Source organism: Lagenorhynchus albirostris, chromosome 17, assembly GCF_949774975.1.
Source record: "Lagenorhynchus albirostris chromosome 17, mLagAlb1.1, whole genome shotgun sequence".
NCBI lineage: Eukaryota > Metazoa > Chordata > Mammalia > Artiodactyla > Delphinidae > Lagenorhynchus > Lagenorhynchus albirostris.
In genome coordinates, this window is record NC_083111.1 from 81,509,786 (window position 1) to 81,536,126 (window position 26,341).

At 59.0% G+C, this 26,341-nt stretch overlaps 1 protein-coding gene and 1 long non-coding RNA gene across 2 annotated transcripts; one reads left to right on the forward strand and one right to left on the reverse strand.

Moving 5' to 3' along the window:
* Positions 1-7,380: 7,380 nt before the first annotated feature.
* On the reverse strand, positions 7,381-12,294 carry LOC132508017 (uncharacterized). The gene is made up of 3 exons (XR_009536384.1): positions 12,201-12,294; positions 9,025-9,234; positions 7,381-8,617 (listed from the first exon to the last, which is right to left on the reverse strand). It is a non-coding gene; the product is annotated as an uncharacterized LOC132508017 (long non-coding RNA).
* Positions 9,015-26,305, forward strand: SPATC1 (spermatogenesis and centriole associated 1). Its single transcript, XM_060127789.1, has 5 exons — positions 9,015-9,225; positions 16,948-17,523; positions 17,650-18,165; positions 18,276-18,415; positions 25,976-26,305. Exons 1-5 carry the CDS (start codon positions 9,015-9,017, stop codon positions 26,303-26,305), a joined length of 1,773 nt encoding a protein of 590 aa, XP_059983772.1.
* Positions 26,306-26,341: the final 36 nt, after the last annotated feature.

The following is a 26,341-nucleotide window of genomic DNA, read 5'->3' on the forward strand; positions in this document are numbered from 1 at the left end:
CTGCCCGCCATCCCCCATCCCACCACCTGCTCTGATGCCTTTGTGGCCCTCGTTCGATGCGTCTCTGCTGGAGCAGCGGTCTCGTCCACACCGTGTGCCCAGAGCTTGGCATGCATCTGCACACAGACAGACGTGCCCGAGTCCTCGGGTGCCGAATGGACAAATGAACATTCGGGAGGCTTCACAGATGAGGAGCCTGTGGCTCTCGGAGGTTCAGTAACTATCAGAGTCCAGCGGCAGCTCAGGTGTGTCCAACCAGCACAAGAAAAGCCACAAGACTTTTGAGGAAAATGAGGCTAGAGGCACAGTGCTCAAAACGTCATCAATGAGATATTTAAGAAGTCTCAACAACCTAATAAAAACGATAGCACAGTTTTACGTATGTTACATGGTTAAGAAATACCAAAAATACTACAATAAATATGGCATTTGCCTTGAAGAAGACCTGAAGCCAGTTTATAGAAGTGGGCGGGGGCAGGGTCGTGGCTTGTGGGTTACTATGAAGTGAGTTGTCTGAAATCAGATGGGAAGTTGTGACCCGGATGTGGCGAGGTGTGGCTCAGCACAGAGAGGAGGCGGTGAACTGAGGCACTGGTAGATGTCTGAGGTGTGTGTGTTTTGCATGTTCCTATGTTGCTGTGGTCCATTCATCTGGGTGCAGTTTTTGCTTTCTGTTTTCACCCATTTCTCATAAACAAAATTGCACGTAAACAAACGGAATTTGCCTTATGTTCAAATTGCTCCTAAATATATCAACCATGTTGAAACAAATACACATTTTCAAAACAAGCATTTTAGCAAACTGTATTTTTTTAGGATTCCCTCCTATAACCAGATTTTTCAGTAACACGACAAATTAAGAGAGTGCACCAGAGAAGGTACTCATCTACGTCATAAATTGTAGCACGAAATTCCTCAAGCTGGGGCTCAAGGACCCAGACTGGCCAAAGAGGGGTTCTGGGGTCAGAGTCTCCCAGCTGCGGGACGTCAGCCTAAACACTGTGGTGCAAGACGCTAGGAAGAGAGGACTGTCACGGGGAGTCTAAGCGTTGGTCAGCCCAAGCAGGTGTCCATCATCACCACCAAGCAAATGAGCTTAGCTCTAGCGAGTCCTCGGGTCACAAACCCAGGGCACAAACAGCAGATTCTAAGGACACTGGGTTTGGGAAAGTCTTTATTTCTGATCTGCTGAAGAAGGGAGGAGAGAAGAGACACTTTCCTAGGACCAGGCAGAAAAGGCTGGCCAAATACGTCACAGGGGGGCTTCCCTGGTGGCACAGTGGTTGAGAGTCCGCCTGCCGATGCAGGGGACGCGGGTTCGTGCCCCGGTCCGGAAAGATCCCACATGCCGCGGAGCAGCTGGGCCCGTGAGCCACGATCGCTGAGCCTGCGCGTCCGGAGCCTGTGCTCTGCAACGGGAGAGGCCACAGCAGTGAGACGCCTGCGTACCGCAAAAAAAAAAAAAAGTCACAGGAAGAAGTGCAGGCAACTCTGCCCCCCTGATCCAACCGGAGCCCCACCCAGGGCTCACTTGCAGGCATGGGGACCGGGGCAGCCTCAGGGCCAAGGGCAGGAAGGTCTGAGTGGCTGCTGACGGGGGTGGCCAATGCCCTGTGCCAATCCCAATATCTGACATGCAGCTTGGTGACCTTATCAGGCCAACCCAGCATGTGCATGTTGGCCTTGAGCTGCTCCCCTTCTAGCAGCTCTCCCTCTGCCAGCCCTGAGCGTGGGCAGATGGGACCCCAAGTGTCAGAAGTCTGTCACCACAACCAGGTGTTGAGCACCACGTGCAGGCCCCTACCTGACCTCAGCTCTCAGCCTCAGGGTCATCTGACCTTCAAGACAAACTCACTCCCCAGATGAGACAGTCCAGCCTGCCGTGACCTCACAGCTCCTCTCCCACCGCTCTCCAGATTCAGGCCTAAAACCAGGCCCCTCTGTCCCCGGCCGCTTCCCTCTGTGTTCACAGAGATTCCTAATGAAAATCCCTCGTGAAGGTTCTGTTCGATAGGGCTGAGCTGAGAGCTGGGAAGGCAGGTCTGCCCTCAGCCGCAGGGCCGGCAAGGGTCTGACACAGAGGCACCCGGAGCCGGAGCCAGGGGCGGGCATGGGCTGGGGGCGGGCCGGCTGGTGTGGAGGCAGGGTGGCAGAGTGCCCGGCTCACGGGAGATGTGAGGACCAGGGAAGCGTGCAGTGGAGGGGCGGGCATCGTCAGGCATGAAGCTGGCGTGCGCTTTGAGGAGCTGCAGGTGCAGAGGGGAGGGGGCAGGCAGGGACGTCTGGACTCTACCTGGAGCCGAGGGGCAAGGGCAGTGGCAGGGCCAGGCAGGGCCCATGCACTTGCCCTGCAGGGTTCACCCAGAGCCCGTGGAGCGCTGGGAGTGGACTCGAGGACCCAACAGAGACGAGTGTCCTGCAGCCCTGGGGTCACAGGTCATGCAATCACGTGAACTGGTGGTTAAAGCTCCTCCCTTCACTCCAAAGCCTCCGAGCCTTAACGTCCCACCGGGTGTAAAATCCAAACCCCTGTGTGAGCCCCACACGCCGCCCTCTGCCTCTCTGACTCGGTTGCCACCTCTCTCTCCGTGGCTCATTCCCCTCCATCTCATAGGCCTCCTGGATGGTCTTCAAAAGTGCGGCAGGCCTGCTCGTGTGCCCAGGGCCTTTGCACTGGCTGGCCCTCTATCTAGAAGGCCTGCCCCTCAACATCCTAATTTCTTGTCCTGCCCCCACCTCGAGTCCCCTCCCAAGTGTCACCCTGTCGGGGAGGCCCTCCGACCAGTCTGTACTGAAGGCCATGGTCTCCGCTTGCTCACCCTTTCCCCGCATTACGCCTCCCCACGGCCTGCATCACCACCACCCTCGTCATCCTTCTCTCTGGCGACTGCCCATGGTCCCGCCGGGCATCAGCTCTGAGGCAGCAGGCCTTTGCTGTGTTCCCTGCACCAGTGAGAGATGGCGTCGATGGCTGCCGTGGAGCAAACGACCAAACGTACGGTCCTTACAGAAGCCACGAGAGCACACTGCAAGCTCACGTGGAAGAGGGGGAGACTGAAGCATCAGAGGGCCACGTGTCCTCTGGCTTAACCCTAGCCCTCGCTGGCAGGGCGGTCCTTGGCTCGGGCCCGTCAGCTCTCAGGCCCCCCCCACCTCCACGCCCTCTGTGCCCCCCACCCAGACTTTGAGAATGCCCTCCAGTCAAGGAACGGGGCTGGGGAGCCTGGGGTTCCCGCCAACAGCTTCCAGCCTGCCCTGCCCTGGGCAGCTCCTGCCATAGAAATGGAGCCAGAGAGGGCAGAGGTTCCTTGTTTGTTCCCTGCTGTCCCCCGCAACGGCACCTGGCAGGCTTTCAAGATCTCTGGGCTGATGAGAAAACGCATTTAGCTCTCCCTCTGTGCCAGACGTTGCCTCGCTATTTTACACACATTACCTCATCTAAGCCTCACAACAACAGTAGGAGGAGGGAGCGTTATTACCCCACTTGACAGACAAAGGAACAGAGGATGCGGGCTGCCCCGGCCCACACAGCAAAGCTGGAGACGAGACGCCTGACCCCTCTGATGCTGCTGAAGGGGAGCCCTGAGGGGGTCTCCCAAACTGGGGTGTGAAGTGGGAGCAGGAATCAACTGAGGGTCAGGGTAGGGGGCACACGGGTCTGACGTGGGACCTGTGGAGCCTGGGGGCCTGGACCCCAACCACATACGCCCAGCAGCCCTGGCTCCTAGCCGCCGCCCCTCTCTCGGGCTGACCAGCCCTCCTCCTCCTTGCTGCCCTCCAGATAACACTTCTCAAAAAGCCGAGAGGGCCCTGCTACCAACAGGGAGACGTGGCCAAGGCTCCAGAGCCTGGCAGAGCCCTCCTGGCCCCTGCCCTGGCCTCTAGTCCCTGAGCCCTTCACGAGGGGTGATGGACGAGCCCCGGGGTTGGTGACCAAGGTCTCACTCCTAGAACATTCTGCCTCTAGCCGAGACCTGGACAGTCTTTCCTCTGAGGCTGCTCTTCCTGACTCTGGCTGGCAGGGCCCCAGGTAGATGAGCAGGTGCCCCTGCTCCCCACAGGGCCGGCTGCCTTCCCACGGCCCTCCAGACCCAGGGAGGGCACAGCCGGCCCCTCAGAAACCCAGAGGCACGTCCTCCTCAGACACTCAGAAGGCCAACTAGCACCTGGCCTGTTTCTACCACTAGCCAACGCATCCTCTCCAGCTTCATAGTGGGAATTCTTTCAGAAGAGAGGAGAGAGGATTGAATAAAGATGCACTGATACATTTCTTGAGCACCCACTGTGTTCCAGGGCCTGTACTGGGCTCTGGGATGCAGAGTGTGCTGCGCTCCTTGTCCTCTCCGGGACACCACCCCGAGTCCTCCCTCTGAGTGGAGCCTTGATCCAGAAAGACCCTTTGGCAGCTGTGCAGAAAGGCTGCAGCAGAAAGGCTGAGGCTGGATGCAGGGAGAGCAGGCCAGAGACGAGGCAGCCCGCCCCAAGCCCCAACCTCGACAGCTGGGAAGATGCAGGAAGCATGGGTCCGTCGTGGGGCCCTGGAAAGCCCCAGCACTTGGCATGGCTGTGTCTCGGTGCCTCACCTGTAGGAGGAGGGGACTGTACATCTGCCTGGGGCAGCGGGTGTTGGGACTGTTACAGCAGTGCCTGGAGGGTGTCGGCCGACTCCGTGGGAGCGTAGACTGGGCAAATGCCCCCAGGAGCTCCTTGCCAGCACCAGGATGTGACTGTGAGCCCACAGACCCTGAGGTTAAACAGGACGGAAATGATCACACGGCCGGTGTTGCTAGAACTGCGTTAGCCACGTGCAGACTGGCCCCTCCTCGGGAGGGGACAGGAGGTAAAACGGGGTGTGGACAGAGGGCTCCAGGGTGAAGGTGCCTGTTCTTCAGCAACTTAGTGCCTTGAGAAGGTGGCTTTAAAGCCAAGTTTACTAAACCTACAAAGAATCCCAAGCCACGACAGGAGCAAAGACTCCTGAGGGCCTTGCCAAGTTGGCACGCCGAGCTGAATCTAATGCAGCAAATCTGAATGGGGACAAACGGCGCAAAAGCCCGTGACCCAAGACCAGACGGGGGGTCTGACTCAGCATAAGCAAGTGGGAAAACACCGAAGGTTTGACTGCAGTGGATTCCTGACGAGCCCGTGGGGAATGCAAAGCCAGAGCAGAGGCGTGGAGGTCCCCGTCACTCCTGCAGCCCTGACCTCCCTGTAGCAGGACCTGAGAACCATTCCACAGTGACACTGGCCAGGAACTCAGACGGAAGAGCAGGACAGAAGACATCGAGGGGTGGCCCCATGCGTGCACGCCCCAAACTCCTGCCCCCAAACGCATGATCCAAATTAACGCGGGTCAATTTTTGGATGAATCCCTTGCTCGCCAGATTTTTGCTACTCTCAATCCCAAGATCAAACCTAATAGATTTGCATACCAAAGGACACTGTCTATGTGATATAACAGCAAAAAAAAAAAAAAAAAACAAAACAAAGATGAGAAAATTAGGGGCTTCTCTGGTGGCGCAGTGGTTGAGAGTCCGCTTGCCGATGCAGGGGACACAGGCTCGTGCCCCGGTCCGGGAAGATCCCACATGCCGCGGAGCGGCTGGGCCCGTGAGCCATGGCCGCTGAGCCTGCGCGTCCGGAGCCTGTGCTCCGCAACAGGAGAGGCCACAACAGTGAGAGGCCCGCGTACCGCAAAAACAAAAAAAAAAAAGTAAAAAAAGATGAGAAAATTAAAGAGAGCAAATGAAGCCTGAAGAGGGTGAGTACAAGGAAAGCGGCAGGAGGCTGCAGCTCAGCACCTGGGGGAGCCGGGTCTTCTGAGGAGAGGCTGGTGGCAGCAGAAGTACAGTGAGCTGCAACCAGGCAGTGGGGATAGCATCTGGTCCGTCCCCGGGCTTCCAGAGCTGGAAGGGCCTGGGGAGCCCGCAGCTGCACCCCTCCTCCTGGGAGCTGTCGTGCCCCCATCTCCTCATGACCTTCCCGCTCACTTCTCACACTCAGGAACCCGGCATTGGCCCAATGGCTCTGCCAAACAGCCCTCCCTAAGTCCCTAAGGCCGATGCACACTCTGTCCTCCTGTCATCTGGCCTCTCGGCGCCATTCTATTTCCTCAGCCCGTGGCTGTGCCAGCCCATCCCCCCGGGCTCCTCCTCGTGCCCCTGTGGCATTTCCGTCCTGTGTTCTCTGCAGGCTTGTCCTGCTCTTCAAGGCCCAGGAGGCCTAAAGCCTATTGTCTTTCATGACTTACTGATTGCTGGGTGACCTCACCCACCGCTGTGGCTGCATGTGCCGTCTAGAAGCTGATGACCCCAAGTGGTATCTTGCCAGTCCACGCAGCGGGCTCTGCCCTGGGACCCGAGCGGTAACCACTGCCTCCCTGAATTCACTCCTCAGAGGCTTCACGGCACCCGCTCTCAGCAGCGCATCCAAACCTGACTCAGGGTCTTTGCTCTAAACTCGGTCTTGCTCCCTGCTGGGCGGGGCCCCCAGCAGCTGTGAGGCTGTCCCTGCTCACGCCCGTGCCCAAGACCAGGCCGCCGGGCACCCGCTGAACTTCCCTCCACCTCCCCCGCACCACTGCGTCCAAGGCACCCGCGCCGCTTGCTTGCGTGACTGTGGCGGCCTCCTTACTGCGCTCCATTCAGCGGCTCTTTCTCTCCAATCCATTCCCACGTGCCCTTCTCAAAGCCTTCAAGAGCTTCCCAAGGCCTTTAGGATGAAGATGAATGTAAGCCCTGCGGCCGCCAGTCCCCATCACAGCCTGGGCCCTCTGTCCTCCGCGCCCCGCCCCCGCCCCCGCCCCCGGGGCCCCATCACAGCCTGGGCCCTCTGTCCTCCGCGCCCCGCCCCCGCCCCCGCCCCCGGGGCCCCATCACAGCCTGGGCCCTCTGTCCTCCGCGCCCGGCCCCCTCGTTCCTTCCGCGGCACACTGCCCTGGGGCCTCTGCACGGGCTGTACTTCCGGTTGGAAGCTCTTCTCCCACCAGAGACTCCTCCTTCGTGTCACCTCAATCACCACTTCCTCAGGGGAGGCTGCCCCGAGCCGACTGGGTCTACCCTACCCGCCGCACCCTCTCCCGGCACCACGCTCAGCATTCATCACGCTGGTAATTCGACATTTACGTGTGATTGTTCGATTCTCCGCTGCTCCCCACTGTACTTCATACGGCCGATACGGCAGGGACAATGCCTGATTATGACTAGGATCGAACCCCCAGTTCCTAGCACAGAACCCCCAGTTCCTAGCACAACGCCTGCCATACAGTTGGTGCTCAGTATATATATTTTTGGAGGAACGCAGCACTGGTACATGGGAAATACAGATGGTGTATCAGTCAGCGTTCTTGTATATTGAGAGGTTTATTTTAAGGCACTGGCTCACACAATCGTGGGAAATAGCACGTCCGAAGTCTGTGGAGCAGACCAGGAGACCAGAAACTCAGGCAGAATTTCTAGGACAGCGTTGAGGCACAATTCCTTCTTCCCCGGAAAACGTCAGTTTTCTATTCTTAAGGCTTTCAAATGATTGTATAAAGACCACCCACGTGACTGAGAATAATCTGCTTTACTTAAAGTCAACCTTCAGAGCAATGACTAGGCTAGTGTTTGACCAAATACCTGGGCAGCACCATAGCCCAGCCAAGCTGACACAGAAAATGTAACCATCACAGATGGCAAGGAGGGCAGCAACCCAAGGAGAGGCCAACAGCGCGGTAAGACGATTGAGAGAGCCGTGACAGGCTTATTTTCACATGCTGGAGGAAAACCCAGCAGAGACATTCTGTGAAGAGCTGAGGGTGTGCAGAGGGGATCTCTTCCACTGAAGAAATCTCAGCCCTGGTCCCCAGGGCCAGAGTGATTCAGCCAGGATTACAGTCTGGGGCGTCAGAGGAAGGTGAGGGCAGGCCCCCCATTGTGAGGTCCAGGTAGAACGCTCCACTCAGACTGGCCCCAGCCCTGGCTGATCTTCGACTCCATCCTCACCCCCACCCTCCTGCCAAGAGTGTGCCCTCTGTCTTATACCAGGACGTCACCACCCTCTCCTGTTCAAGAGCAGATGCCCGCAGAGCCAGTGGAGGTCACAAGGACGTGGCCTCACTCAACTCCCAAGGTCAGGCCTGCAAATTTCTCTGTGTAGACGGCTCTAAAAGGGGGGAGTGCGATAAGGACTCAGAGATGTGAGTTCTTGGAACCTGCTGGGGAATGCAGTCTTGGGTTCTTGAAGGACTATAGTCAGGAAAATTCAAGAAGCCAGAGAATAGTGGGCACAGAGGGGGCACCGCTGGGGAATTTGGAATAGGGGAACCTGAGTCATCAGAAATGGAAACTCCAAGCTATAGGGAGCCGACTGCTTAGACGAGGGAGCCCCTGGGCCAGCAGCCAGGGAAAGGCTCTCAGCACCTGGCATCAGAAGAAAGCATAGCCCAGTGTCCCGCTGTCCAAGATGTTAGTCCCCAGGAGAAGGCTGACAGCTAAATCCAGGTGCGCCCAAGATCCCAAGGGAAGGGCACCCTCTCCAGGAAGGCAGGTGATGAGTCTTCATTCAGCAGATGTTCACTGGTTACCTACCTGCACGGCACTCGGCCCTTTGCTGGATGCTGGCGAGTCGCACAGTCCTTGCCCTGGATGTGAAGTGAGTGAAACAGCGCTAAAGAGCTAACTGCACAGAGCCAGGTAAGTGCTGTGATGGAGGACACGCCTGCGGGGAAGCCTAGAGGGCGGCTGTTGGGAAGCTCCACAGAGGAAAGCCGGCTGGACAGAGAAGGGGTGGGAATGTTCCAGGCTGAAGCAGGGCCTGCGCTCAGGCCTGGAGGCACGGAGAGCTGAGCCTGGTAGAGCAGAGAGGCCTGGAGGAGGTGCAGCCTCTGACCTCACAATACCCAGGCCCATGGGCCAGCCTTGCAACTTGCAAACTCTAATGCCCCCTTCCAGCCCGGGTGAGGCCCCGGGCCCTGGGCAGCCTCCAGGTGCAGCGCCCTGCTGACAGCCGCACCCTTCCCGCTGCCCTGGGGCATGTCTCTACTCACCAATTACGAGGGGCTTCGCCATCAGATCGAGAGGCTGGTGCAGGAAAATGAGGAACTGAAGAAGCTGGTGCGGCTCCTTCGGGAGAATCACGAGCTCAAGTCGGCGATCAAGATGCAGGCGGGTGGCCTGGGCATCAGCGGGTTCAGCAGCAGGCTGGGCGAGGCAGCGACCGACCCTCCTCAACACCAGGGTAACTGCAAGGGGCCTGGGTTCAAGAAAAGCGGGGAGGGAAGGGTGAGACTGCACCCGAGAGGAGAGACTCTGTGCTGGGGTCTCGGGAAATCGTGGAGAGAAGGGCGGAGATAGCAACAAACACCAGGTGAGGGGAGGGCGAGAACATAGGGCAACCACGATAAAAGAACAAAACTAGGCACCAGCCCCATTCACCTGATGGCAGGAGTCCCTGCCCACCCACACACTCCTCCCCTCAGGTGAACTTCCAAGCAGCTCCACAGACTGAGAATTTCCCAGCCCTGGAATCCAAAGGTGCTGCCCCACTGGACCCAATACGGCACCCACCCTCAGCTTCCCCCCTCCCCTCCATCCCCCCCCAGCACCCTCAGCCCCCTGCCCCATCCCTCTCCACTCAGAATTGACCACCGGAGTCTAGAGACCAAGGAGAGAAGCCAGGACTGAAGCTTGAGGTTTGAAATCGTTAGTGTGTGACAGCCCCGGGGCTGGAGAGGAGGTATGGGGCAGGGTGAGCCAGAAGAATGGGCAGAGAAGTTAGGGGCGTTCACACAGAAGCTGCCCAGGGGCCAGCTCTCCCCAGGCCACCGCAGTCTGGCACAGAACTGCAGGGAGTGCAGGAGTCCTAAAATCAAACCTGACCTTCCAGGTTGTTACCAAGGTTTATTTGTCAGGTAAGCAGATAGAACATAATTTAACAGTCGTTAGCTTGACTGATAACTTTTAACTGACATATCATATGTAAGCCTCCATTTGTGCTCTCGGCCAGGGGGAACCTGGGAGAAGGAAATTCAGTCTTGGAGGAAGAGAATAAGTTGCACTTTGGACAAACTGACTCTAAGACGTTCTCACGACATCCACCTGGAGCACCCAGGAGGCAGCGGAGGTGTGAGCCTGAGGCTCAAAGGAGAGGTCAGGGCTAGAGAGAAAAGATGGAAGAGTCACTGATAACTGAAGCCGCAGGAGGGGTGAGACGATCTGGAAAGAGAGAGGAACAGTGAGGAGAGACTGGGGACAAGTCCTGAGTCAAGACAGGTAGAGAAGCTGGCAAAGGGGCACTCAGAGAGACAAGGGACACCTCAAAAGTGTAATGTCACAGAAGCCGAGACAGCTTCGAAGGGGACAGAGTGTCAGCGGAATAAAGGCTGCCTGAGAGGTGGAGCAAGAAAGGTGCTAATGACCTGCGTTGGGAACCTCAGCTAGAGCAGCTTCAACCGCACTGTGAGCAGGAAAGGCCCAGGAGTGAGGTGGAGAGTGCGGGAGAAAACGGAGAGAATAGACGGTTGACACTTCGTTCATGAAGTAGGGCTTGGAGGGGCGCCAGCTGGAGAAGGGCATGGCGTCTAGAGCTGCTTTTCCTGATGGCAGAGACCTGAGTTTATTTCTATGGAAAGGGGAGATACGAAAGAGAAAAGGACTGCTTTACAGAGCAGAGGCTGCCTTGACTGAAGGAAGAGCATCCGTCCACTGCCGGGGAAAGGAAGGAGGAAGGGTGGGTGAGAACACCAGGTGGGAAGCTGCAGAACTCCGGAACCGTGGCTTCCATTTTCTCTGGAAAAAATGTCATTCTCTGACAGTCAGGGTGGAGAGAAAAAGATGGGGAAAGTCTGAAATAAAGTGAAAATGGCAGGAGGAAGTGAGAGGGGAACCGGGAGGTGTGTAACGGGCGCAAACGGTGCCGGCATGTGTGGGCTTCGCAGGCAGCAGCCACCAGCCGCCTCCAGCAGCACTGGGCTGGCGGGGGTGCGGACAGACATGCGGAAGGCAGGCAGGTGGCCATAAGGGCCGGTCAGCGACAGCCTGGGCCCACCACGGAAGGGAGTGGACGCCAGCTGGGCCGGCACATGACACGGAAGAGGCCAGCGTCCCAGAGACCTAGAGAGGCCGGCAGCCAGGGCAGAAGGCACGCCTCCGTGGGCAGAGCGGGTCGCCTGCGCGGCGGGAAATCAGTAACCATCGCTGTTGGCTGCATTAATTTCACGGGGAAGAAAGGCCATGCGGTTCAGGCGCCGGCCTTGCGAACATGGCAGGGGAAGGCGGAGCCAGGATGCATGGGGACTGAGGGCTCAGGGGCTCTCGGCCCGACGTCTCGCAGACGGAAGATGCGCGGGGCGTCGGGGCAGGGCTCAGGGGCTCTCTCGGCCCGATGTCTCGCAGACGGAAGACGCATGGGGACTGAGGGCTCAGGGGCTCTCTCGGGCCCGACGTCTCGCAGACGGAAGGTGCGCGGGGCGTCGGGGCAGTGGGCGCAGAGCGGAAGTGAGGGCTGCGCCGAGGGCTCAAGCCCCCACCGCGGGGGCGGCCCCGCGCGCCGGCTCCTCCCCCCGAGGGGTCGGGCGGGGAGGCTGTCAGCAGCGGGGCAGGAGGGCTTCTGCTGCCCTTCCTGCTGGGCGCCTCCCCCTCCCCCCTCCTCACCTAAGCCCCCCTCCTCCCAGGCCCCCACCCTGCTGCCCCTCTGTCTTCTCTTGCTTCCTTAGGCGGGGAGCAGCCTTCTTCCTCTTTCCCGAAGGGCTTTGAGCAGCCCTGCTCCTCACAGCCTCCCTCCCCTCCCCCCAATCCTACCGGGGCCTGTTACCCCGGCAGGGCCTCCCTCCTCCCCTCAGGAACCGTCCTCCCCCAAGTCCCAACCTCCCACCCCGGACCCAACCCTACCCCCGCCCCACCCCCACCCCAGGGATTGACCCTAAGCCCCCGGATCCATCACTCGTGGGACCCCAGCCCTCCCTCAGGATTGCCTTCCTCTTAGGAGCCTTGTCCCCCCTCAGAACCCAGCCCCCTGGGGACCCCATCCCCCCTCAAGACCCACCTTCCTTTTGGGACCCCTGTGCACCCTCAGAACCCACGCCCTCACAGCCCTCTCCCCTCAGGACCCCATCCCGCCCTGCCCTTCTTTTAAGACCCTTGTCCCCGCTCAGAACCCGCCCCCTTCTCAGGGCCAGTCCCCTCCTCAGGACCTGTCGCCATCCCCCCTCTCTTTCTCACCTGCCGCCGCCCCAGACCTCTTGGAACCCTGGGCTCTAGCGGCCTTTGCTCACCCGTCTAGCCTCCTCGAGTCCGGCCTCGAGCAACACCTTCCCGCCCAGACCCTCAGGCCCCGCCCCTCAGGGCAGCCCCGTTACGCTAGCTCCGCCCCTTGAGCGGCGCCGCAACTCTGGCCCCGCCCCTACGCTCGGGCTCCGTCCCGTCAGGGCCCTCCCTGGCGCCCCGCCCCCTCCGACCGCCGGCTTTGACGCCCGCCACATTGACTGACCCCCGGCTTCGTCCCCGCGTGGACCGGGGGGTCTCGGTGGCCGGGCCGCCCTTGCCCGGGTGTGGGCCCGGCCTGGTCCTCGCGGGGCCGACGTTCTCGCGGAGGGAGGGTTCCGAGGCCGGAGAGGCCACGGGTGGTGGGCAGGCCCGGGAGGGACCGATGGGGAGGCTCTGCAGCCCGGAGCCCGAGGGCCGGCCAGGGAAAAGGCGCGAGGGCGCGGCCGAGTGCAGGACAGTGTGGCGCACGTCCTGACCGACGCGACGAGGGGCGGGAGACCAGAGTGGGGCCCCTCCAGAGTCCCGCCCTCGGCCTCGGCGGGAAGGATAGAGCTGCCCCTGTGAGGAGCAGGCTGGGGGAGGAAATCACAAGTTCGCTTAAACGGTTAAAACATTGTAAACTGCATTTGTAGATCTAAGACATTTGCTTTTCTTTTTAGCTTCAATAGTCCGATGTAACAAACAAACCTTCCTGGACCCAAATAATTCTTATGTATAAAATAAACATAGGGCTTCCCTGGTGGTGCAGTGGTTAAGAATCCACCTGCCAATGCAGGGGACACAGGTTCGAGCCCTGGTCCGGAAAGATTGCACATGCCGCGGAGCAACTAAGCCCGTGCGCCTAGAGCCCATGCTCCACAAGAGAAGCCACCGCACGGAAGAGTGGCCCCCACTCACTGCAACTAGCTAAAGCCCGCGCGCGGCAACGAAGACTCAAAGCAGCCAAAAAATTAATTAATTAATTATTTTAAAAAGCTAAAAAAAACCCTATATAGATGCAGTGAATCTAAGTTCTCTTTAAGTTTCTAATACTGTATGTAGTAAAGTACCTAGGAACATTTCAACTCGTAAATCTAAATCAGCAAAATATAAATTATAAGGTTAAAACAAACTTGCACATTTTGCATTACAATACAAAGCTATAGGACTGAAATCTCTTAAACCGAGGCTCGACCTGGGGCTCCTGTTGGCTCAGAGCACTCCTGTTCATGAGAATTCCCTGGAGGTCCAGTGGTTGGGACTCTGTGCTTTCAAATGTCCCCATCTCCCAGCCAGAGATTTCAACAGGCTGCTCCTGAGATTCTCATCGGTGACCCTAACGGGTCAAAAATCCATGGACATGGCTTCCCTGGTGGTGCAGTGGTTGAGTCCTGCTGATGCAGGAGACACGGGTTCGTGCCCTGGTCCGGGAAGATCCCACATGCCGCGGAGCGGCTAGGCCTGTGGATAATCCTACACTGACCTTTTTTAATCATCAAGTTTTATCTGTGCTCATATATACATCATGTTCTTCATATTTATTGAACACTTTCTGTGGCCCAAGTACTGTTCTAGGCACTGGGAAACAGGAGCAAACAGACAAAGCCCTGCCCTCACGGAGCTTCCATTCTAATCGAGGGAAACAGGAAAAACCAATAAGTCAATGGAGAATATCTTGGAGAGAGATAAGTGCTAAGGAGGACATAGTCCAGAGGAAGGGGAAGGAACGGGTTGGGTGAAGGAAACTGGTGATTTGGGATGGAAGAGCTCATTGAAGAGGTAACAACTGAAAGGACGGGTGGAAGTACGTGGCCAGCTGTGCACACGGGAAAAGCGTTCCAGGCAGAGGGAACAGCAACACAAAGACAGAGGCAAGAGCGTGCCGGAGCATTTGAGGAACAGCAAGGAGGCCCGAGGGGCTGAAGAAGAAGGTGCCAGGGAGAGACCAGGAGGAGAAGAAAGTCAGAGAGAGGACGAGCCAGGTCACGGGGGACACTGAACTGCCTAGCACTCAGAATGAGACGGTGAGCTAGCTGGTGGGCATTTTAACTGGAACAGTCTGGCTGATGTGTGAAGGGAGAGGCCAGAAACAGGTAGCAAGCCAGGGGGCTCCTGCAATAATCCAGGCAGGGTAGTGTTGGTATGGACCGGAGTTGGGAGGAGCACACGTGCTGGATTCTGGATATATGTACTTGAAGGTATTGCAGACAGATGGGATGCTCGGGGCTCCTGAAAGAGAAGTGTTGAGGCTGCACCATTTGAGGCCTGAGCCACTGAAAGAGCGAAGACGTCGGCGGCCGGCACGCCAGGGCGGCAGAGTCCCCAGCAGAACCCTGGGAAGAAGGGGGTCAGGCCACTGGGATGTGAGTCAGAGTCCAGCCCAAGAGTAAGCAGCCTGCGCTGCTCCAGAGCGTCCGAGCTGCATCAGCTCCTGCGGGGAAGCAGACTCTAGGTGGGCCTTGGGGCTGCCCCCGGGGGCAGAGGATGTGGGCCCAGAAGCACCTGGAGGAAGCCGGGTGACCGGGAACCTGGATGCCAAACCAAGACGGGATTTCAACAGGGAGGAACGTCCCGCCGCGTGGACACCACTCGCCACCTGCGAGAAGAGCCCCGTGAAGCGTGCGCTGGGTTCTGCGACGCGGGGTCACTGGCCCCTCGATCAGTGTTTGGGTGCAGGGATGGAGAAGGAGAAAATGGACTGAGATGCTGAGTTGGTACAACGCCCAGGGACGTCTGCGAGGGACACAGAGGACACCAGTGGAGGTGGGGACATCAGTGAGATGGAAACCAGATCCCCTGGGTCTCAGAGACCATGAGGACCTGGCCGCGCAGGCACCGTCTTCTCTCCCAAGTCCTGAAGACGCTGCCCGAGTGGTCCTTTCCCATGTCATCCGGACCCTAGGCTCCCCCAAGAGGAGACAGGCTGGGAAGGACAAACGCCCTGACTCGGGTCTCCGTGCCCCGTCACCCGTCTCTGCCGCACCGCCTGCTCCTGCTCACGCCGTTCCTCTCCGTGGGATACTTCCCTTTGGGCCACAAGCTTCACTGTCTCTTCAATCCTAAAGCAAAAATCCAAAAAAGCCAAAGCAAGAAATCATAAAAGACTGGTTGATTTGATTCTGAAAATTTAAGTTATTTGTTTGGGAAAAAATAACAAAACTTAAAACAAGAATAAACGGCAGGACATCCTGGCACACATTGTGCAGGGCGGCATCAGTGTAAGAAGTCCCGGACTTCTCAGGGAATGTCAGATGTTTCTGAGGGGTCTGAAGGTGGATAGACTTAGCAGTGTGCGTTAAGAACCTCTCAAATGTCTGTTTTCGGGGGGAAAGATAATAAAGATTTATATAGTAGAATTTTTGTCACTGGGAAAACTGGAGACAATTGATTCTCCCAACAGCCGAAACAGGCTCAATAAACAATGGCACGTGCACAAGCCGGGCACCACCGCAGCCACGATAAGCGCTGTTTTCCAGGAACGATGATGCTGAAGGTAGCCGTGGTGCAGGCCCAGTAGGAAGAGGCGGGGCACATAAGGACACGGGCCACGTACGCAGTCACCACACACGTGTGCGTGGCCTGGGAGCTAGGAATGGACTTTACCTTTTTAAAGAGCTGAGGGAAAACCCAAAGGAGTCTGCTGGTTCACGACATGCACTGAGTCCATGAAATTCTAATATCGGCACCCACAAGTAACGTTTTGTCGCCAAGCTTCCACGTGTATTTGTTTCCGTGTTGTCTGTGGCTGTTTCGGAGCCGTGACAGCCGAGCTGAGCGGCTGCAATAGAGGCCGGATGGCCAGGAGAGCTGGAGCTCTTTTCACCAGCTCTTTACAGAGGGGTTCGCCAGCCCCTGAGCGACATAAACACGTGGAGAAAGTCTTCAAGCCTTCGCGGAGCTTTGCTATATGATGGACGGTGGGATAACAGGACCACCAGTGGTTTTCATCTTTTCTGACTTTTCTGTATTTCCATTCTTTTCCTATAATAAGCATGTACTGCTTTTTTTTTTTAATGTGGAAGTTTTCAATCAAACTGCACACTCACAGAAACCTTTCCTGCACCCTCCCTAGGGGCCTTCTCCCCCAAACAGCGGTCACTCAGTCATCTGAGGGCAGTCTCCTCAGGAACCCAAGGGCAAACGGGCTCCCAGGCCCCGCGCAGGGGAGAAGCAACACCCCCTCCTCTGCCTGCATCCCCGGCGACAGGCAGGCGGGGGCCCTGTACGGGCCAGGCACACCCTGGGCTCCACGGGAGGCTCCCAGCAGCTTTGAGCTCTGGCCTCCCTGAGGGTCCCCCACGTGGTGAGGCTTGGCCGTCCCCAAGAGGACAGCAGTCAGGAGGCCCGGGCCCACTCCCCCACCACCCGGGAACAGAGGGGTCCACTTGGCGACCTACGTGTTCAGACCCTCCTCTCCTCCGTGAGGGGTCAGCGGCTCAAGGCAGTGGGCCTGTCTGAGGGACAGGCAGCGTGGAAGGTCCTGGTGGCTGGGGGGCCGGCGTTTACAGAGGTGATCCTGGGAGGGACCAGGCTCCCTCGGAGCACAGGGATGAGGGGCCAGACCCTCGCGTGGGATCCACTGAGCAGCCCCACAGATGCCCGCTTAGAGGTGAGGCTCAGAGAGAGTTGGTCAGCTCATCAGAGGCACATGGGCATCTTGGTGCAGGCCCTGCCCCAGTGGGGAGAGAGCCTGGGGTCTCAGTGCTTTCTCCGTGTCCCCCAGGTGTCTTCCCGCCCCCGGCCCCGGCAGCAGCAAACGAACCCGTCCTGGAAGAAGGGATGGCGGCTCTGGTGCCCCTGGCCGACACGCTAGACAGCCCGCAGCCCAGCCCCGCGGCAGGCCCCGTCGTGAGCGCCCGGATGGGCCCTCTCAACACGCTGCTGCCCGGCCTGGGGCCCATCTCACAGAGCAGCCCACTCTCCAGCCTCCTGACTGGCCCCCTGAGCGACCACCTGGCCAGCCCCGTGGCAGTGCCCCTGGCGGACACACCGGCCAGCTCCCTGGGCCTGCCCTCGACTGGCCCCCTGACTCCCAGCAGCCCCCTGACAGGCCCCCGAGCTGTGCCTCAGAGCAGCCCCCTTATGGACGCTGTAACAGGTTCGGTGGCCCTCTCTCTGAGCAGCCCCCTGCTCACCTCCACGGCTGCCCCCCTAGGTGTCTCTCAGAACCTTCCGGCCAATCCCGTGAGCAGTCTGGTGCTGTTGGAGGCCCCAAGGGTGTGGCTGGCAGAGCCGCTGCAAGGATGCCCCTCTGGACCCCATCCCTCAGCGGGTGGGGGGCCTGCTGCCACCGCAGAAGGTAACCGGTGCAGGGGGAGGGGCAGCGGGGGCCCAGGGGGCGGGGCCCCTGCCAGGCTGGTAGGCCCTGGCCCTGCCTCGCTCTAACCCTCCTCCTCTCCTTTCTGCCCCTCCCCCACGTCGCTAGCCCCGCCCTCCGCTGAGCACCCCCAGCCCGCCCAGGAGCCTGAGCCCCTCAGCATGACGTCTGTGGGTGCGCCCATGCAGACCTCCACGCCCGTCGGTCCCATGGGCACACCCAGCCCCGCGACAGCCTTCTCCTACGGCACCCCAGACGCCCGGACACAGCCTGGTGGCCCCCAGGGACAAGCGGTCTCTGCCTCTGTCCCTGCCTCGGCCACCTCCTACAACATCACCATCCTCGCCTCTGCCCTCACTCCCACTCCCCAAGCTGCCACCAGCTATAGGCCCTCAAGCACCCCGCACCCCTTTGCCCGCACGCACCGCTCCCCGACCCGGCTCTCACCCACCCTCCACTCCCCTGCACACAACCCCCACTCCCCGCCTCGAGCCTCGTCCTCACCGGCTTCAGTCAACGACACCCGAGGTCCACGCGTGGCAGAGCCGTCTCGGAAGAGCAACCTGCAGTTGGAGCGGAAGCTAGCCCACCGGAAGACCGGCAAGTTCCCTGACAGCTCCCGACGTCAGCACGGGTCTGGGGTCTCCTCGGCTGCCCTAGGAGACCTCCCAGGCACCCCCCTGGGCTGCTGACCACGGTCACTGACCACTCCCTCCACCCCTTGTTGTCCCCAGAGTCGAAGCAGCTGGCCTGGGAGAGGCTGGTGGGGGAGATCGCCTTCCAGCTGGACCGCAGGATCCTGTCCAGCATCTTCCCCGAGCGTGTCCGGCTCTACGGCTTCACGGTCTCCAACATTCCGGAGAAGATCATTCAGGTGTGTTGTGCCTACCTGCCGCTCACCGCCTGAGGGCCTACCCCGCCACCTGCAGGGCTGGGGACGGCCTTCCGGGGGCCCCTGCACTCCGGCTAGGCAGAGCGCATCAGAATCTGCAGGCACCCTGGGATGGAGGATACACCGCACTCAGTCCAAGTGGCCAGCAGGTGTCCGCGGCATCTGGCAGCAGGAGTGTGTGGTCCCAGCCACCCGGGCGGCCTTCCCAGAGGGCAGAGCAGCAGAGGGGCCCCAGCACTGTCAGGCCTGTGAGCTCCCACTTTGCCACTGCCATGGCCTCGGGTCTGCCAGGCCCCGCTCCCACAGGCCCTCCCCAGACTGGCAGAGCTGCCGCCTTATGTCTCTCCCTCGCCCTGTCCAAGTCCTCAAGTGTCACTGGGGGGTGCAGGGGAGGCAGTTCTCAGAGCCTCTGAGCAGCTGGCGGCCTGGTGGCCAGGGTCTTCAGGCCGGGCTCGTTCTGTATTCCCAGCATGCCCTCCACTGAGCCCGCTCCCACTGAGGGACACAGAGGACGATGTTTCCCAAACACGCTTGGGCGCGTCTCCTCGCCACCACGTGTAGGAGGCACGTTGGAGTGGGAGCCGTCGGGGGCTTGGGCTGCGCCGGGGCAGGATGAGCCGGTGCGCGCCCTTCCCCACCGACACGCCCTCTCGGGTGGAGCGGGGGTGGGGCAGGGGTGGGGCAGGGGGCGGGCGTCGGCGCCGCGGCCCTTCAGCCGTTTACTCTTCCCTGGCGAAGTAGCCCTCGGTGCTCCCGGCCTCTACCTCTCTGGCCGTCCTTATCCGTGGATGGACTGTGGCTCTGGGTCTGTGAGTGGGCAGGAACCACGTTCAGTGACAGTGGGCTCATCTGTGTACCGGTTTGAGCTTGCCTTCTCCTTTTGTTAAGGTGTCCTTTGGTTAGGTTTGTAATTTTAATGAGACCAAAATAATCCACGTTTTTTATCCACCTTTTCCTTTTTTTTTTTTGGCCGTGCCACGTGGCATGCAGAATCTTAGTTTCCCGACCAGGGATGGAACCCGCGTCCCCTGCAGTGGAAGCGCAGAGTCTTAACCGCTGGACCGCCAGGGAAGTCCCACCTTCTCCTTCATTGTTTGTACTCTTCGAGTCCCATTTAAGGCTGGAGCTGCCGGCCCCGCCTCGGTCCCCTCTCCCAGTCCCACGAGTGTGGGCTCCAGGTTTGCAGGTCTGGCCCTGCCCAGGTGACAGTGTCCTAATCCTGGGAGGCCAAGGGAGCCAGGGCATCTCTCCTTCCAGATCGTCGTAGCTCCTCTTGGCCCTTCGCTCTTCAAGATGAATTTTAGGATCAGTCTGGCAATTTCCAAGAAAAACCTAGTTCAAATTTTTAGTTTTTCATTGGTTTATAGGTTGAACTGGGGAAGTTTCCCATCTTTGCCATGTTGGGTATCCCTGTGTTGCTTGTGTCGGCGGGGCCAGCTTTGGCCATGCTGGGTTTGACGAGCCTTGACTCCTACCCTGGACCACCGCCACCACGGCTGTGCCATGAGTGCAGCCCGGCAGCGGCTGTTTAAAACTTGGCAGATGACGCGGGAGAAGCACAATATTTATGTCTCTAAAATGCTGCATCTGATATCTAGTTGGCAAAGACTACACTTAATCATAAGTGAAAGTCTAGTTGCCCACATAGAAGTTAGACATCAAGCTATGGAGAGAGGTTTCTGGTTGTTTGAAACTGCTGTTTATGCGGAGGATAAGGTGGACCCTCCAGGAGGGTGTGTGCGTGCAGGTCCTCCGCTTCCACGTCGCTCTCCACCTTGCCTGCGAGGTGCCGCTTATGCCGGAGAACTTAAGTCACGGCACTAAACGGCAACTCTTTAGAGAAGAGGCAAGAAAAGGAAGCAGAACGCACGTAAGGCAATTTGTTTGGTATTTAAGGAAGTCGAGGAGCTTGCTGCCCCTGAGCCTGTGCTTCAGGCTCCACCTTGGCGGCCTCTGGGTGGTGGTTCTCACCACAACACTCCCCTGATCATTCTGCCCATCGGCCACCGTCACCAATTCCACGGCCTCCGGCCCATGCACCTTCCATCCAGCCATGACCAGAGCTGCAGGATCATACACTTGCTGCCCTTGTTCCCAGGAAGCGCTCCACTGCAGCCCACCCGCACGGAAGCTGTCTTCAGGATAGCCCCTGGGTGGCCTTCTGTAGGTTGACTGAGCTCTGGTCCCACCTGAGGATCATAAAGATGCTTCCTGGTCTCAAGCCATCCTGCCTACTTGGCTGGATTATTCGTTGATTCCCATCTGCATTTAATTCCACTTTGCCCAGGCTTTCACTTCCCTTCATCAAGACATCTTGTTTATTTCTCTGCACATTGACCTCCAATGTTGGCGGTTGCTAGAAGCCCTAAATTCTACCTGATTCACCAAACCAGGCGAAACCTGATGTCGGCCCACTGGGGTCCTTTGCTTCCCGAATGCCGTAGAGCTTTAACGCTGAACACTGTAGTGGAACCCGATATTCAATGAGGACTCGTTGACTTTTTCCATAGAACGTGGCTATCTACTTTTGTGTAAGTTCGCAGACAGTTATGCTGTCTTTTAAGCTCAACTGAAAGTTATCCCAGTGCTCATTACTGTCAGTTCTTCTACCCAAACACAAAGATCTGCTCCATGGGAGATGCTCTGGCTCTCTTCCTTTCTGCGCCCTTGTCCTAGGAGACCCTGAGTCCAGCTGCATCAGTGTGAGGGTGACTGAGGGTGGTACCTCGGTCCTGCCCGTGGTCCCCCGGGGATGCTCTCTAGGCCAACGCATTGGCCTGCTCAGAACATTTTTGATTTCTGTGTACTGATTTGTTATTTAGCTACCTTGCCAAAACCCCTCGCTAGTTTTGATAGTCTGTATATCATTTTGGCTTTCCTCTGTAGACAATCATATCATATAGCACTTAAAAAAATTTTTTTTTGTTTTGGCTGCGCTGGGTCTTAGTTGCGGCATGTGGACTTCTTAGTTGCGGCATGTGGACTTCTCAGTTGCGGCATTCAAACTCAGTTGCGGCATGCATGTGGGATCTAGTTCCCCGGCCAGGGATTGAACCCGGGCCCCCTGCATTGGGAGCTCAGAATCTTACCCACTGGACCACCAGGGAAGTCCCATACAGCACGTTTTAAAAGCAGATCATAAGGCTACCTCATCTTGTCTCTGACGTGATTACAAACACACACTTCTAGTCTTCCAGTTAAGTGCGATGTGTGTTCCAGGCTTTTTGCCAGATCTTCTTTCGACAAATCAGTCAGAGTCCTCGGTTGCACACAACAGAATCCACACTAGCTGATATAGGCAGAAAGGGGTTTATTATAAATGTTTAGGTGTTCAGACAGGCTCCAGGAAGGACACCAAATTGGGCTTGCCTGCTACACAGCCAGTAAAAATGCCAGACGGCAAGGGAGTGAACACGCCATCGTCGTTGCTGCCCCGGGAAGAGCACGCACACGCCTAGTCGGATGCCTGCAGTTTGGTACGGCTGCCCCGAAGAACCAGTGCCACAGCCAGTGCGCTCTCCAGAGAGCCCAGCCCCTGCCTGCACTGTCTCCTCCAGGAGACGAGGTCCACGCACCTGTACTTGCTGGGCAGAAACCCAGGTCAGAGGGGTACCTGAGCCACAGGGGAGTCTGGAATAGGTGATGTTTAGCGTCCAGCCTCTTAGAGTTCAGGAAGGTGCTAGAATGCACCAGGACAGAAGCCAGTGAGCCACATTCAGCATCTGCCTCACCAGGTGAAGAAGTTCCCTCTTCCTCCTTTGTCCAGAGTGCTTGGTTTTTTTCTTACTCATGAACAAATACTGAACTTTTAGAATGTTGTTTCTCTCTCTCACTGAGATGACCACACAGTTTTCTTCCCCCGCCCTTTTCTGTTAACATATTGATACACATGAGAAGATACTCTGCTCATAAACCACACTGCGTCCCTGGTGTTTATAGATGCCCTGGGAGGCTCTGTTTGCTGTTTATGAGTTCTGCAGCTTCGCTACATTTTTAGAGATCGTGCCAAGTTTCTGTGACAGGAATACATGGCTTAATAGCCAGAGGTTTATCTCTCCACAGGGTTGTGGGGCCCTGCTGACCAGCCCCTCGCACACGTCAGGGTCCCCAGGGTCCCCGCGTCCCGGGACTCGGCGTGGGGGTGGTGCTCGAAGTCCCAGGCTCCTCCCCTTGGCTCGGACTTAGTGACATCAGGTCCCCCTGCAGGATGGTGGGACACGTGGTGGTCTCAGCTGGGCATTTCATTACCTAAAAGAAGGGGGAGGCGCTGCCCTGTTCAGTGGAGGGTGTGGACTTTGCTCGTCCTCTCTATTGAGCCTTCAGATTGTGTTTCCTCACTTCTCATTATTATTTCCTCCCTTCTCCTCCCGTTAGCTTTGCTTTATTTTCCTTTCTTGGGTTGAGCTCTTAAATCATTTTATTTTACATCTCTTTTGTTTTTAAATAACTGCATTTAGGACAAGGAAGTTCCTTCTGGTCAGGGAGATATTCAAAATCCTCAACAACCGGTACCAGGGAACCCCAGCCAGAGTGGACCCTGTTCTAGGATCCAGGCAGAGCGGGAGGCTTCCGCTGTTCAAGGCTGGTGGGGAGAAGCGACGGTCTCCTGGCAGCCCCGGCTTTGTCCGCCAAGGCTCCAGCCTGACTCTGGTGGCACTCTGGCTGCAGCCCTGCAGGCTAGAGGGGTGGTGTGTGGCTGTTCAGGTCTGACTATCTCACGAACTGCCTTGCATTTCCTCTCTAACCCCTGAGTCCGTCGGGACCACCATCTGAGGGGCGTCTGGCTGCCCGTGAGTGTTGGCTTCTAACACGCCTGCCCTGCGTTTGGAGAATGAGGGCCGCACCACGCGGATTCTCTGGTATTTGCTGCCATTTCCCCTCACTGAGAGCATGGTCGGTGCTGTGTGTGGTCCAGGACGGAAAGATTGCGTGATGAGCACGTGTGCTGGGTCTCGCAGGTGTGAGTCTATGTGCCTCCCCGCGCCCCCGCCCCCCACATATCCCCTCCAGCGCCAGGCCCTGCGGCTTCGCCCTGTAGAGATTCTTCCCCTCCACTCTGATTGTCTCCACGTCCACCTCCACATCTACATTCTCTCCTCCGCTCCTATCCCGTGGTCCAAACTGCTGTCACCTTAACTGGTCCACAGCTAGCTTGCCGCTCCACCTGTTCAGGCCTGGCTAGCGGCAAGCGTTCAGAATATGCCAAGCGGGCGCCAGACACAGTCTCTGCCCTCGAGGAGCTCACTATCTCCCTCCGAGGCCTTCAGTCAACAAGAAGAGCCGTCAGGAGCTCTGCCTCTCGTTCTTCTCCCCACCCAGACCCGGGCTCACCGGGGCCAACTTCACCGCCCTGGGCGCCCCTCCTTCTCTACTCCTACGCCTGTAGACGTGACCCCCGTGCAGCAGAGCCGACTGGCCCGGGTGCTGTGCTTGACGCCCCCAGAGACGTTTCCTTTGTCCTCACAGCAGCGCTGTCAGGCGGTGCAGTGTTTCCTGCGGTCCCAGCAGGGAACGCGAGGCTCACACTCAGCGTGGTGGCGGCCGTCGAACCCGACTCTCCCCGGGGGCCCTGCTCTGCACCCGGCGTCCTGGCACCTTCCGTGCCATGCATGCTGCTCCCCAGCCTGGAAACTTCTTCCCTCCACTGTCCTTGTCCTTCAGGCCTCACTTCAGCGACCTCTCCCTCCAGGACCCCATCCCAGTGGCAGCGCTCACAGTACCATCCCTCTACCGGGCCGTGTCCTCACTGTAAACTCTGAGGGCCTTTTGCTCACACCTGAACTGGGAGGGCTCGGAGATCTGCAGAGTGAGGATGGATGGACAGAACCCTTCACCCTCTCTCGCCAGCTTCCGTCCAGCCCCTGCCAGTGGTCAGCACGATCTCTTAAAACCATAAAGGCCACCAGGCCTCTCCGAGCCTTTAGGACAGGCACTCCGCTCGCCCGCCACCTCCAGCCCCGTGCTCTGCTCAGGCCCGCAGCTTCTCAGGGGAAGCCTGAGGGGACTGGGGGCGGGGACCCACACCCGCTGCCCCCGTGCTGTTGGGGTGCTTGTCCTACTCTTCCCCACCCACTCCCCCTTGTCGCCCTCCACTCTCAAGGGGTCACCTCCTAGGGGCAGCCCTGGCCTCGTCTCTCAGCGTAAATGTGCCCCCGTCGGACTCCTGCTCGTGTCTTAAGCTCCGTGTGCCCAGCCTGGCACACAGCAGGAGCCCAGCCACGGCCGGGGGTGAGCAGGTGACGGCTCTCGATGCCCCCGCAGGGGCCGAGGCTGAACGCTATCCACCGGCTTGCTCCCCGGTCGCCCCGGTGTGAGCAGCCGCAGGTCCGCTTGCTCACCCACAGATGCCGGCTGAGCTCCTGCCGTCTGTCCCCCCGGGGCCTGGAAACAGGCAAATGGAAGAAGATTCAGGCGCCCAGGTCAGGAAGGCAGCAGAGGGGCGAGCCTAGGGCTCTGCGGGCCCCTGGGCTGAGCCCAGGCATCAGCCTGGTGCTCTGCTCACGTGACCATCCAGGGAGCGGACAGGGAGGCCTTCCTGGAGAAGGCGGTGCCTGAGCAGACTGTCCCGGCATCCCTAGCAGGTTGGGAGCCAGCCTGGTGGACGTCTGGGGACCTGCGGGAAGAGGGTGAGCAGGGCCAGATCCGGGCCTTGCCGGTCCGCCCTGGCCCTGGAAGTTGGAGCAGTGGAAAGTGCAGGGGGGCCCTAGCGGGGAAAGACCCTGTCCCACTACGTACACTTCAGACCTTCGTTCTGCAGGCCTGGGGGCAGTGGTACCAGTGGCAGATACCTAATTTGCAGGACCCAGTGCACACAAAAACACAGGGCTCCTTGTTCAAAATTATGAAGAACTTCAAATGGCTACAGCAGAGACGGCTGAGGCCCCAGAAGGCAGCGGAGGGAGGGACGGGGCAGGGGGGTGACGCTGCAGGACGCAGCTCAGCCCGGCAGGGCGGTCACAGGTGATGAAGATGGAAGCAAAGAACCCGGTTGCTGGCAGACCCCGGGTCCAGGCGCTGGGAGCGGCACCCGGTGGCAGCAGACCCCCAGCGCTGGGACTCAGGGCCCTGGCTCTGGGCCTGGGGTCATTGGTGCAGCATGAGGGTGGGAAGGGACGCCCGCAGGGGGTGTGCAGGCCACGGGGCGCTGGGACGGGGGGCCCGGAGGAAAGGCTGAGAGGAAGCGGGGCGGGACCCAGGAGGCAACCCCGGGGGCTTTGGGAGGCCCCCGCGTCTTTCATCACCCCCAGCCGTGCTCTCTGTCCCCGGCTCCCGTGGCCCCCGCTCAGTCCGAACCCCTGGCGGTGGATGGAGCAGGTGATGGGGCCTCTGGAGCCTCTCTGCTCAGGCGCAGCCCACAGGGCTCCCCTCGCCCTGGAGCCCACAGGCGTCTCTCAGGGCCTCCAGGACACCCCCCTGAGGACACCCCCTCGGATCTGGATCCCCCCACAACCACAGCCCCCGGCCTCCGTCGCCCCTCACCTGCCTGCCTGCTTATGTGCTGCGGTGGGGCCAGAGGGTCCCTGACGGCTGCTGTCCCCTCAGGCCTCCCTGAACCCCAGTGACCACAAGCTGGACGAGGAGCTGTGCCAGACACTCACACAGCGCTACACGAGCATCATGAACCGGCTGCAGAGCCTGGGCTACGACGGGCGGGTGCACCCGGCACTGACCGAGCAGCTGGTGAACGCCTACGGCATCCTGCGGGAGCGGCCCGAGCTGGCCGCGTCCAAGGGCGTCTCCTACACTGTGGATTTCCTGCAGCGCGTGCTGGTGGAGACCGTGCACCCCAGCATGCTCGCCGACGCGCTGCTGCTGCTGTCCTGCCTCAGCCAGCTGGCGCACGACGACGGCAAGCCCATGTTCATCTGGTGATGCTGGCTCGCTGTGGCCCGCACCTGGGTGCACAGC